The sequence below is a fragment of the Nyctereutes procyonoides genome, unplaced genomic scaffold (assembly GCF_905146905.1).
Source record: "Nyctereutes procyonoides isolate TBG_1078 unplaced genomic scaffold, NYPRO_anot_genome, whole genome shotgun sequence".
Taxonomy (NCBI): domain Eukaryota; kingdom Metazoa; phylum Chordata; class Mammalia; order Carnivora; family Canidae; genus Nyctereutes; species Nyctereutes procyonoides.
In genome coordinates, this window is record NW_026575140.1 from 75,352,339 (window position 1) to 75,365,750 (window position 13,412).

A 13,412-nucleotide genomic window follows, 5' to 3' on the forward strand; every position below is an offset into this window, starting at 1 on the left:
CCTCAGTCGGATGGACAGCAGGCACAGACCCGGCTGGGAGGACCATTGTGGGAGGAGCGCTGGGCTCCCCACCTACGCCCTCTCAGAGCCCCAAATCCTTTGGAATCCATCCCTAGGGCTTTCCAGGGATCTCACTCCCTGCCACCACCACCACCACCCCAGAACTGGCAGAAAGGAAGAGGACATCCGGTTAGCAACCAGCTTAGTGGTAAGTGGGAATGACTCACCTGGGGAGGGAGGGTGGGCTAGGGTGGGGGGGTGGGGTAGGGCCTCCAGCCCAAACCCTGCTGAGTCAGCACAGTGAAAGGTTAGAGGGCCCCTCCTCCCAGTTGGGCAGCTACTTCCCTAAATGTCAACTCCCAGGGCTGGCCAGCTCCTCACTTTCTGATACCAAGGCCCATCGACCTAGGGGAGAGGCTGGCAAGGAAGAGGGTATGATCAGAAGGGAATCCCCTTTCTAGCGTCCCCTCCTCTGGGAAGGTTTTGCCAATCAGTGTTGCCCAGACCCAGTCTGCCAGCAAGAACCCACAAGAGCAGGGTTCTCACCGAGGTCCTTTGAACTTGTCTCATCTTGTATCTATGCCCCAGGCAGGTTTCCCCATTATTCGGGAGCCCCTGAGGGCCCAGGCTGCATCTCTACCCTCTGAGGTCCCTTCCATGCCCAGGATGGCGTCCAGGGTGACCCAGGTCAGAGGGCTCAGTGAGGACCCAGGAGCAGCAGCAGCTGACCCAGTCCTTGTCCCCATCCCCCTAGGTCCCCGGTCACCAAGGCTGAGTGCCTCCTACACTGCAGGTGCTCTGCCCGGTGGGAGTGGGCCCTGGGGGACTCTCTCTGGGAGCAGTGCCTGCTGGGATGGCTCCAGGTGTCCCGGGGCTTTGAGTCCCTGCTGCATCCACCTTGCCAGCAGAGGTGATAACATCCCACCATCCCACAGTCAGGGGCTAATTGCTACTGTCCAAACCCAGGCGCCTCCGCCCCTCATTTGGGGTCACAGAAAAACTGCCGAGGTTTTCTTCTTGGCTGATGACCCCCCTCAAACTCCCGACATGGAGCTGGTTTAATGATGGGCTGTGGGGCTGGCGCCGGAGCCTTGGGCGGGTGAGCGCAGTGCGTGGGAGAGGAGGGGGCGCGGCAGCCTGGGAAAAGGAGCCCAGGAGCTTCCAGACAGGCTGGGCCGGCCTGCTCCCCAGCAGCCCTAGCAGCGTGGAAGCCCCGGGGTTGTGGTGGTGGAGGTGGGGGCTGCTCTGGCAAGTCTCAGCTCTCTCTGAAACCTAGCAGGACAGGTTGGGGGACCGGGATGAATCAGGGAGCTGGGTTGTGCCTTCTCCCGCTGGGGAGCAAGTGGCCAGGGACACCTGGACCTCTCCCGCAGGCCTGTTCCTGTTGGCTGCCCCCTCCCCAGGGCCCAGGGCAGGGCCAGGCCAGAGCAGCCCCCGACTCCCCCAGGACGTCCCAGGAACAGAGAGGCCTTCTCAGTTCTGCGGCTCTCTGGCTTGAGCCTTCAGACTCCACCTGTTGATCCTCTCTGGACTGCTCGCCCTGCACCTGCAGCATTTCCTCTGGCCCAGTGGTGGGGAGGAGTATGTGCTGGAGGTCAGGAGAGGAAGTCTCTGGTCCCCATGACCCGGTCACATGTCTCTATGTGGCCTCAGGTAGGGCTGTTCCCTCTCTGGCTTCAGTGTCCTTTTCTGTAAAATGAGAGTGTTGGACCCCATGACCCTGGAAGACTATACTTCGGACATCACCTGCCTGGTTGTCTCTCTGCCCTAGGTCTGCACCTTCTAGGATCAGACTCTAGGACTTTGTCACCAAAGGGCTGCTCCACCTCTGTCTACTGCCCAGCTCCTCCAGGAAGACCTCCCAGATTAGGCGGGATGTGGAAAATCCACGCTGCACAGCAGCAGAGCGGGGCGGATGCTAGCTCCTATACGCTTTGGAATTCATCTTTGTTCTCCATCCCCACTGGCCCCCATCCAGACTCCCCGTAAGCCTCCCCCCCAACTAGCGCAGTCTCTTCCCCGCCCCCCACCTCCAGCAGAGTCTCACTTCCTTATTTTCTCAACACCCTCAGATGAGACTCTAACCACCCCTACCCCCATTTAAGTAAATCCTAAGCTCTTCCCTTCATAACTTAATGTGCTCAGCATCTTATTCTCGCAGCTGCCACCGCTGCCACCGCTGCCACCACCGCGTCCCCTCCTCCTCAAGCCCCGCCCAGGCGCAGGCCACAGCCAAGTCCACATACCTGCCTCCAGGCTCTCCTCCAACCCATTCACCACTTTCTAAAACATAAATCATTTTCTATTTAAAATCCTTCCATGGGTTTCCTGCAGCCCTGGGGATCAAGTGCAAAGTCCTTTTGGGCTCCAGACCTCATCTTGGGCGCCGGAGCCCACAGCCACCTCCTTCCTCCCTGCTCTGTCTCTCTCCCGCCACAGGGAACGTCATCCGTTGCCTGCCAAGTTACTCCCTCTGCTGCAAGCCCCTACCCTGTTACCTGTGCCCCAGTCCTCTTCATCCTTCCTGAGTGACCTTACCCTTGATTTTGAGGAGGAGGTTTCCTGGAGCACCCCCCCACCCCGCCGAGTGAGGGATCCAGCACCCGAGGGCCCCAGTACAATACATCTATCATAGCATCTCTCCTAGTGTGGGCAAAGAGTAGGCATACGGTAGGCAGAAGGGAGCCCTGCGTGGTTGGTGGAGGAGGCTCCGAGCCAGCTGGGGTTCCAGGCCAGGCTTAGCCACATCTTGGGTCTGAAATCGCACATTGGTCAAGGGCAGGGCCTACACAGGAGGACACAGCATGGTGTCAGCAGGTAGGGTAGGAGGACAGAGCTGGAAAGTGAGGCCTCCCATCTGCACCCAAGATAAGCAGGTCAGGGCTGGAATCTTCTTGACTGAAATCAGGAAGCTGTACCCCAAAAGGTATCCTGCTGGTCTCACCACAACCCCACATCCTCTGCTTGCTTCCCACTTGCCACGTCTCGGTTTCTTTCCTCTCTCCTCTGCCCCAATTCCTAGCACACAGCCCTGCCTCCTTCCTCACTCTAGACCAGAGGTGAAAAATATTCTTCTCACCCAAGCAAGCTGCAGAGGAGGCCCTGCTCCCAAGGTCTCAGCCCTGTGAAGCCTGCACGCTGCGCCCCCCTCCAGCTCTGCACCCCTCCCAGTACATCCTGGGTTCCTCCTGGCTTAGCCCTTTGAGGCCTGGAGGAGCCTGGAAGGCCGGGCTCGAAGTCTGGGGTTTGCACAGGTCCCATCTCTGCAGCCCACGCCAACTGTGTCCACCCCACCTGCGCAGACGACACACCTCCCAGCAGACAGCCACGGCAGCCAGGGCCCCCCTCAGCAAGGGTGCGTCTTTAATGATACATTTTGGGGAGTGTAGGCAGCAGCCTCTCCAGAGAGCTGGTGTGGGGGTGGGAGAGGCGGGGGGCTGCCATGAAAACAGAGGGAGAATCCCTTAGGCCTCCCCAGGAGAACCTCTTGAAAGCTCGGTATCAACATATGCATTGTCTCCGTCCTGCCGCCTGTCTGGAAGTGGAGTCTCTAGATCTGCCTCTTGCCAGAAGGGACTTGTCGGACCACCCCAGTGCCCAGCTCTGCCCACGCCCTGTCCGGCTCCAGGCGGCTGTCTGTACCCGAGCCTGGGGGCTGGGCCTGTGTGGGGAGGGGCAGCGAGGGGTGGGCATGGGGCAGGGATGTCCTGTCTGCTTCCCGGGAGGCCCATTCTAAGAGTGGAGGGTTGAGTGGGAGACTGACGGGGAAGGCGTTAAGAGGACCAGGGTGGGGGTGCAGAAGACAGTAACTCATCCACGAGCACTGACTTTGAGTTCAGACGGGCCTGGGCTTGTTCGCACTCCTTACTGGCTGGGTGACTGCATCACCCTCTCTGAGCCTCAGTTTGTCATGAATGAAATGGGTACAATTATAGTGCTGTTGCCTAGGGTCGATTTGAGGATTAAGTGAGATAATTCATAGAAGCTCTTAGCACAGTGCTTGGCACATAGTAATGCTACATAATGGGTTGTCTAATTGTTATTACAGGCTCGGGGAAAGAAGCCACCTAGAAATCAGGCAAGCTGGTTTCTATTCTGGCTCTGCCAGCCTCCGCGTGATCTTGCGCAAGCCCTCGCTGTGATGAGGCCGCGGTCCCGGGGCAGAGGTCCTTAACCTTGGTGCTATTGACATTTAGGGCCTGATAATTCTCTATCGTGGGGGCTATCCCGCGTGCTGCAGGGTGTTCAGTAGCATCGCTGGCCTCTGCCCATCCTTCCTCCTCTGGGACAGCAAGAAATAGCTCTAGAAATTGCCAAATGTTCCCTGTGGGACAAAACAGCCTCCAGTACAGACCACTGGCCTAGAGGGAAGGGCGGGGAGCTCAGGCAGGGGTGCTGCAGGGTGTGGGGATGTGCAGGGCAGACCTCGGCGTGGCTGGTGGGCTCTCAGGAGGGGAACTGTCCTGGGCCCTGGGGCCCAGTGGCGGGTCAGAGCAGGGGTGCAGGCCTTCTTGCCTGGAGAGCCTGCTGGGGGCTGTATAGGAGGAAGGGGGTGCATGAGGTGTGTTTGGGGAAGGCAGGTGGAGAGGACCAGAGGTCCCCGGGGAGCCTGCAGCCCACTGCCCTGTGCTGTCAGAACATGGTGATGGAGCAGTGCCCGTCCTCGGAGGACAGGAGGGCGGCGGAGACACAGCAGTGGGGGTGCGGCTGGGCGCCTCGCACAGGGAGGCGGAGAGGCTGCAAAGACAAGGCAGCGTGTTCCTACGAGCGGAAACGAGGTCGGGCAGCGTCTTTCTCCGGCTGGTAAACCGCTATCATTTCGGAAGGTTTGCACCTCATTTGGTTTCTGCTTAAGTGAAATCCACAACATGTGTTCCCTGCATTAGTGGAGTGTTTGTACTTAATTAGTGGCAAATTCTTTCATATTAAAGTCATTAAGTTTTGCCGTTTGCTCTTCTCACCCCGGGTCTGGCTCTCTCCTTTTCCCTTTTAATGCAGGCGGCCTATTGCCGGTCGTTGGGCCGCAGGAGGCGCGGTGCAGGCACCTCCCCTCCCTGTGGCACTAGGACCCTACGACCTCAGCCCCCGTGCCCATCCATCCCTGGGCTGGCATGTGTCGCTCCTAGCCCTCCGGTCCCCGGGCCAGGCCCCTCCGTGTGGGCCGGCAGCTCTCTCTCCTGCCTCTGGGGCTCCTCCTAGGGCTTGACTGTCCCCAGCCGACCGGGCTTCGGGGTGTGGGCCGGGGCACCGCTGCTGGCCGGGCAAGGAGCGACCGTGGAGCTCAGGAGGCCGCCCTCGCACATCCGGGGGTTAGATGGGATGGGGTGGAGACTGCCCCGTGAGCCCCCTCCCCTCACAGACACAGGAAGGCCTCGGTCTCAGTGGTCCCTCGGGCTGGCGCGCATGCTCTGCAGCCACAGCACAGTGGGGACACTGGCCCTTGCAGGAGGGCGGGTCGCCCGTGGTCAGAGCCCAAGACAACTTCTCCACCTGCATCCAATGCAGCCTATGAAGCAGCCGCCAGCGGCAGGCCCCACACCTATTTCACTTTTAGGTTAGATAGAACATTCCCGGGCAAGGCAGGAAGGGCCGGGTCTTCCACGCTGCCCTTCACAAGACCTTGAAGCAGCCCCGACCTGGACTCCTGGGACTCCCCCCGCAGACTCTCCAGGCGGCGCTGGGATGGGGGCTCGGGGCCTGGACTCAGGAGGTCCGAGATGGGGCAGGAGCCCTCCCCTGCTCAGTGCCCCCTCTTCCATGAAGCCCCTCCCGCAGCATCTCTAGTTGCCACAACCTGGTCCCAGCCCTGCTGTCTTCATCCCCCAGAAAGCCTTCCTTGCTGCCCTCTGAGCTCTGCTCCCGGCTCTGGGCTTTCTCTGCACTCCAGGCGGCGGCATTCAACCTCTTTACTGGGCACGGTCCGGGGAGCCCACAAGGGGACCAAAACTGGCAAAGGCTCGGGGTCTGTCACGTTTCCTCTTTGACCTTCTACAGTTAGTGACACCCCAGAAGCCTCACCTATGGGGTCTCCAGCATGGGGCTGGAGGTGGGCCGGGGGAGGCAAATCCTTTGTGCTTGAGCTCCCTGGGCGGATGGGTGAACCCAAGCCCTGCAGATGAGAGCATCTCCCAATGTCTCAGAAATTCAGGTTACATCTGGGTGGCCTCCCGGGGGGGCCTGGGGTGCAGTGGATCACAACAGAGGCGAGCGGGAGCTTAGGGAAAAGGGAAGGGGGAGTCTTGCCAGGGCCCTTCCATCATCTTCAGAACCCGCCTCTTTTTCACACCCCTACACTCCGCCCGCTCTGGCTCGGCTGCCACCTCTGCTCCGATTCTCTCCGCAGGCCAAGGCTCAAGCGGACATTTTTCTTCCAAATAGAAGCCACAAGGTGTTGAACTCCTCAAACCCCTCCAGCCTCTTGGATAGCACCAGCTTTAGCTGTAACACCCCCAGCTCTCTGTATCGACCCCAGTGTTAACCCCAAGAAGCATCCTCCCCAACCACAGTGTAAACCCCAACATAAGCCTCAGTCCGATCTCAATGTCAATGCCAACCTAGACCACAAGACCGGGGTTATGACTCTACTCCCATGCTAACCTCTTTCTGGTTTTAACCACAGAAAGCAGAACCTTCCATTGTTTCTGTCCTAATCTCCTAATCTGCCTCAGCTCCATGGCACCCCAGGAGGAAGCAGTTTTTTTTTTTTTTGTTCTACCTGACAGTCCTCCCCCTTGGGGTGGCCACAGGAAGAGGGGTCTCCAAAGGATCCTGACATCATGTTGCAGGGTGTGGCTGGCTCCCCTGTGTGTGTGGGAGGGTCCTCTCACAGGGGCACCAGGCTTCCCACGCCGTCCTGCGCTCCCCGCCGTGCCTCCCACGGCAGGGCCTTGTGGACATATGCAGTCCCTGGAAAGTCTGCCCTGGGCTGTGCCTTTGCCTGGCGCCCAGGAGGCTGAAAGGGGATGGTGGGCAGGCCCACGCTTTGTAGCTTGTCCTGCTGCTAATTTCAGCTTCAGCTCTTACTAGCAGTAGGACCCACAAACAAGTCCCACAACCTTCTCGAAACCCAGCCTTCCCACCCATAAAATGGGCCTAAGGCGAGGCCACCTCATTTGGTTGGGGTGAGGAGGGAGGGAGGGCATCTATATAAAATGACTTCCGTGGTCCTGGGGTCTTTGGGGACATGTCCTGCCTGGCCTCACTGTTCCCAGCCTCAGGCTGTCACCTTGCCTTCCCTCCTCCCTTCTCTCCTTTCTCAGCACTGAAATCATCACCCTCTTCTTGGCAAAATGCTGAGGGGCGCAGGTCCCTGCCCTTGCCACAGCCTGTCTTCCTGCTCCACAGGGCAGGGGCGCAGTGGCTGAGCGGACCTAAGAGGCAAGAAGGGGAAACCCCAAGTCCTGACCATTCCTCCCAGCCCTGCCCACTCTCCCCCAGCTCCCTTGCCACCAGGAGTGTCCGAGTTTTGAGGAAGGGGGGGTGTTTTCTCCTACTATCTTCCCCTCCTCCCTGCCATCCCTTTACCCAACACCAATCTATCAGGAGCCACACCCAGACCTGCTTCCAGCTCAGACTTGTTGGGGTTTCAGAGACTTGTTGGGGTTTCAGGAGTCACTGGGTAGGGGCCTGGCATGCCAGGACCTGCTTCCCGTCCTGCCTTGCAGAGAGCGCGCGCACGTAGGCAGCGGGGCACGGCGCCCAGCTGCAGGGATGCAGCCCAGCCTCCCCGGCCACCTGCTCCCCCACCCCCCTCTCCTTCCCATTCTCATGCCCTGGTGGCCCTGCCCACCGCACTGCTCACAATGGTCCCTGAAAGCTGGGGAGCGGCTGGTGGCAGAGGTGTGGGGGTTCCACTGTCTGAGAAGGGTGTTGCCTGCCTCAAGATTGGGTCTACCCGCTTAGCAGCAGAAGCTGGGCGTCCCACGCGCTCCCCTCCCTCCCTAGAGGAGAAAGGACAGAAGGATGATCTTCGACAGACCTTTGCCAACGGATGGCAAGAACAGTAAACACATGTGTATAACTTAGGTGTTCCTGAATGTTTACTTATATTAACTCACTTAATCCTCACAACAACTCCGGGATCTGGGTCGCATTACTGTCTCCATTTCAGGGATGAGGAAACAGAGAGGTAAAGTCACCTGCCTAATTCGCACAGTCTATGAAGCCGATTCACCATGCGCAGCCTCCGTGAGGCTCTGTTCAGGGTGAGGCTATGCTCCTCACCACCACATGGGCTGCCCAGGGCCCCCCTTTCTCCCCTACCTGGGAGATGAGCGGCCAGCACACCCTTACCAAGCCCCAGAATCACAGGTAAAGGTGAGACTCGATACATGGGACCCTTGCCTGTCGGCAGCCAAGGTAATGGGTTGGATTGGGTTCTTTTTTGGGAGGGCAGACGCCATCCCCTCACCCTGGCTCCAGGTGAGGCTGAGACCTCCATCCCTATACCTGTCAGGATGACAGGGCTGGCTGGGACCAGGGCATTCCCAGCCAATGGGATGTTATTGGGCATCTCAAACGCATCAAGCCTCCATTCTTCCCTTGTTCCCTTTGCCTCCCGATCCAGTTTACAAACCCCTAGTCTGAACTCTGCCAATCTCCGGCTGTGGATCTTCCTTCCTCTTTCTGTTGCTGGGATTCTCCAACTAAGAGATGCTGGTGCTCACATCGACCCCATTGCCTCTGGGGCCCTGGGGCCTGGGAGGGCCAGGTATGCCAAAGCTCCAGAAATGCAAATAATGGCTACCACCACTAAGCACCTATGGTGTGTCAGTCATTTACATAGATAACCAGCCCACGGTTTTTACAACCATCCCATGAGGGGAGTCCCCTCAGCTCCAGGGCCAAAGAGGAGAGGGACTGCCAACCTCTGTCTTTTCCCCAAACTCCAGAAATGGATGGTTATTCTCATTTTTCATCCCTGCCCTGTACCCCCAGCCCAGCCCCCACCCCTGCTCTGGGTTATTAGCTACCTTGAAGCCCAGGAAGTGGGCAGCAGGTGCTAATGAAAAATCTAAGGAGACTCTTCACACCCCTCCCTGAGCAGGGGACTGGAGGCCTGGAGGGGGGGTACTTTGGGGCCCACTCAGTGCCTAAGATGTACAGAGAACTCCCAGCCACCTCTGCTGGCGGGCTTCCCACCAGAGGCTGCCGGGATAGCATGTCAAATTAGCTTAATGAGCGAGGCCCCAGCTTTAATTGGGGCCCTCTGCTTTGCTGTGCTGTCTCCTGCTTTCATTTTTAATGCTGGGAAACGGTGGGTTTTCTTCCTCACGCCTATGCATTTTCACCCTGGCTAATGGCTCCTCGCTCAGAAAGGCCCCTACAATGCTAATTGGGTTTAATTCCCAGGGTAATTAATGATTCTATTGGAAAACTGAAATATTGTGGGTGAATTCTGTGTATAAATAGATAGGGAAGTCAAAGGGACAGAGAAGTCAGGAGGAGACCTTGGGAGAGACCGTGGTTGGAGGCAAGGCGAGCCTGAGAATCTCAGCTGCTGGATCCCTTAGATGGTGACCATCTGGCCCAAGAGCTCCCCGTTTATAGACGAGGGAACAGAGGTGCAGAGAAAAGTAGAGCAGGGACGCCTGGGTGGTTCAGTGGTTGAGCGTCAGCCTTCGGCTCAGGTCGTGATCCCGGGGTCCTAGGATTGAACCCCCATGTTGGGCTCCCCACAGGGAGCCTGCTTCTCCCTCTGCGTCTCTGCCTCTCTGTGTGTCTCTCATGAATAAATAAAGAAAATCTTTAAAAAAAAAAAAAGCAGAGCAACTGCAGGTGGCCAAGAAGTTGGTAGGGATGGGGCAGGAGCTCGGCCCAGAAGAACAGGGGTGGGAGCGTGTGACTTCAGCCTTCGATGGTTCAATAATGTGATAATGGACGTGAGCGCACCTGGGAAACAGCTATCAGCCAGATGCCAGCCGTAGAAATGTACTGTGGTTGTTTCTCTTGTTGTAGTTACAAAGGCCTTGCCTCTGGGTCAGTAGATAAGCAAATAGCTCATCAAGCCAGGAGGCAGCCAGGTGTAGAAAGGCAAAGGGGTGGGTGGGTGGTGGAAGGCCCTGGAAGGCCACGGCCTCTAGCCCACCTCTGGCTCTAAATCTTTCTCCTCTCTTGTCCTAAGGGAAAGAGCTGGATGGGGCATCTCTTGAGGTACCATCTGTATGGTACCTGCCTGGCCCGTACCCACGAACCTGATGGGGAGGAGGGAGAGATGGAGGAGATATCTGCCCCTTGAACTTCACGGTGACCTGGAGGTTTGGCACCAGTCTGGGGAGGGAGGAGACGGGGTTGGAACAGGAGATGAGAAGTGGGTGGGAGAGGACTGGCTGCTGGGCTGTAGGGTGGGTCCGCATGCCCCACGGCCTCGAGGCCGCCTCCGCGTCGAGGGCCCTGAATCCAGCCTGTCGGTCTGCCAACTGGGCACCTCACCCTCCCCGTGCCCCACTGAGCTCTTCTCCTTCCAGCTCCTCCCTCACCCCCCTTCTCTCCCTGGGCTGCACTGCATCAGTCACCTCTTTCCATCTCGTGGCCTCCCTCCTCTGAGTTTCCAGAACCTAGCCTTGGCCTCCCCATTCTTACAGCCTCTTGCCTGGGAGGTTAGGCCCGTATCAGGTCCCATCTGGAATCCTGGCACCAAGTACACCAAGAAGGGTGAGTTTTTCATGAGCACTCACAATCTAGGCGGTATTGTGAGGCAGCAACTCTCCTTTCATTCTCATAAAAATCCTCCTCCAGGAGACAGGTCTCACTGGTGCTGCTGGGAAACAGAGCCAGACCTGGCCAAGGGTCTGTCCGTGCTGCTGAGTGGGTCTGAGCACGAACCTGATCCTGTCACACATCTGAGCTATTCATCAACCTTCACCATGGGTCCCTGTCTGTGTCCCCAGCTTCCTCTCCTGTCCCTCCTAGGTCCCCGCCCTCCACACCAGCCACTGAGGGCAACTCCCACCCACACGGCCACCAGCTCTGTGCTCGGGGTCCCAGAACACCAGCTCTCGGGGGTGCGGGTGAGGGGATCTGCAGAACACACTATCTCTGAAGCCCCAGCGCCCCGCACGGGGTAGGACCTCAACCCATGTTTGCTCAGCGACCTGCGAGCCAGGCTGCAGTCAAATCTCAGACAGCACACTCGGGGGGGATGGGACGTGGGGCTCTGTCAACTTCTCCAGTCATTCAGATTCTTTAATCAAGACTTCTCAGGAAGCTGAGGATCAAAGGAGGAGCAGACTCCCTGGAGAATGCCATGACTCTGTGCAAAGGAGGGCTTCTCTGTTAAGAGAAATGCTGAGAGGCCCCACGTGTGGAAGGAGCATCCAGCTCCACTTCCCCCCAGTGGGGAAGGCGGGAGGCCCCCTCCTCAGCTTTCCAGTGTGGCCAGCTGGGGCTAATCCCATCGCTCGGCTCTCCCAGCCCCCTTTAACCTGATGATCCTCGATTCTGGAATGATTTAAGGAAGGGGCTACCCATTTTGTAGATGTAGAAAGGAGACCCAGAACAGTGAGGTGACTTGAGACTATGCAATCTACTAACTGAAAAGCCAAGGACAGAATCCAAGTCTCTTGCCCCTTCTTTTCCTTTCCTGGCTCCAAAGGGTTGAGGAAGACAGAGTAGAAGCTGCCCCTGGCTGAGGGAAGGCTTCTGGGTAGGAGTCTTTGGAGGGTAGGTCGGTGTCCCATGTCTAGTGCTCAGGGACCAGGCTGGCCTAGAAGAAGGTGAAATGGGCACCCTCCCCACCCCACCCTCAGCAGCCCCAGGCTGGGTCCCTGGGTGGGTATAATCAGGAGGTGCTCTGGAGTTCACCCCAGCCTGCTCCCTGGGAAGAGGGTAGAGGAGGGAGGGAACCCTAAAGAAGCAGGTCAAAGCAAATCCTCTCCACATGTCCCACCCCCACTGAGGGTGGGCAGAGCCGGAGCCTGTAGGACCAGAACCCAGGCATCCTGTCCTGACACGTACCAGGGAACAGCCTGACTGGGAAGTGAGTCCAGGAGTTGGGGGGGGGGGGGGAGACACACATGCAGAGAAAGGGAGGGAGGGCAGAGAGGGGCAGGCAGGGGGCTGGGTGGTCTGTGCCACCTCAGGGGACATGGGGACGGGGGCTGGTAAGGAGCCAGGGCAGGGGTGGGTTGAGGATGGGTGGGGGGGATGCTGATGAAGCAGTGTTGTTGGCTCAGCGGGTCTTTGGCCCAAGGCCCCCGCCTCCCTGGTCACAGGCTTAGACAGGTTCGGGAAGCAGGGCTGCTGGCTGCAGATGGGGGCAAGGTGGGAAGAAGTATGTAGCCGCACCGTCTGGGGAAGAACCTGGACAACAAGCCATAATCAACAGGGGGCCTGGCAGGCGGGGGGGGGGGGCTGCCTCACCTCCCATCTCCCAGCCCCCTCCCAGCACTCTGGGTGCTGCCCTGAGCACTGCCAGTTGGCCCCGGGAGGGCCAGTGCCCACAGTAGATGTGGGAGGTGGGGATGAGGGCGGGGAGATGCTTTGAACCCAAGAAAGCCTGGTGGGAACTGGTTCTTGACTCAAGGCAGAGAAAGGGTTGGGATGGCCAGGGCTGGTACTGTTTTGTTTTGTTTTTTTCCTTTTATGAGATGTAAACTCAAGCAATTAAAAATACTCATTTTACTTTACACAATCTGCCTTGCTGTGTCTCTTCGTCTTTGCTCCATCTAGCTCTGGTGCCCTCAGAATGGCTGGCATTCCAGTCACCTTTTTCATCTGCGAAGTGATGGGACCGATGGAAGATGTCCCCAAGTTTTTACAAGGCTCAGCCCCCTTCCTTTGTAGGTTCCCTCAATCTAATAATAAACACTGGTGGACAATATTTGTGCTCCCTGCCTCCCAGAATTCCAGCGGCAAGTTATTTCTTTCCACCCCTGTTGACCGAACACCTCCTCTGTACCAGGCACTGGGAAGTGTTTCCTGCTTCGGGTCTCCTAAGATTCTTGCTCCCATCCTTGGGAGCCAGGGTGGATATTCCCATTTCACAGAGGAGGAAACTGAGGCCCAGGGATGGAGAAGGTTGCCAAGGTGCATAACTAAAGAGTGGTTGGTCTGAACTTGAGCTGCCGTCTTCTGGCTTCCGTACCCTGTTACTTCCTTTCAGAAGGAGAACGCCCCTTGTTTTTGTCTGCTCAGTTACAGCCTCTCCTAAGACCAGATTCCAGCTTTCTATGCATGCAGTGTCTAACTCAGGGCCCAGCCAGCAAATCTGTAGATTTGCTTAAGAGGAGAGGATGAGTTTCCCTAGAGGGCAGGGCGGGCATCAGAGTTGGTAGACCTGCTGAGCCTGGGTCTCCTCCCAGCCCCTCTGGGAGCAGGGAAGGGAAAGGGAGCAAAGACTGGGGTTTTGGAAGTAGCTGAGCTCTCGCTGCAGAGCCAACTGGTGCCTGGACAGGTAGCTGGGGACCACACCT

The 13,412-nt window shown here is 58.0% G+C and overlaps 2 protein-coding genes across 9 annotated transcripts in view; one reads left to right on the plus strand and one right to left on the minus strand.

Annotated features, from left to right (window-relative positions):
* Positions 1-11,984, plus strand: part of LOC129496708 (uncharacterized) — a 283,680-nt gene extending 271,696 nt beyond the window's left edge. For all 8 annotated transcript variants that reach the window (XM_055304914.1, XM_055304918.1, XM_055304920.1 and 5 more), the window contains 2 exons: positions 117-208; positions 1,772-11,984. In XM_055304914.1, the coding sequence (XP_055160889.1) occupies positions 10,164-11,066 (903 nt within the window). In that variant the 5' untranslated portion in view covers positions 117-208; positions 1,772-10,163 and the 3' untranslated portion in view covers positions 11,067-11,984. The remainder of the gene's footprint in view (positions 1-116; positions 209-1,771) is intronic.
* NECTIN1 (nectin cell adhesion molecule 1) overlaps positions 1-13,412 on the minus strand; it is a 64,888-nt gene that overhangs the window by 21,618 nt on the left and 29,858 nt on the right. The gene's annotated exons all lie outside the window — the stretch shown is intronic.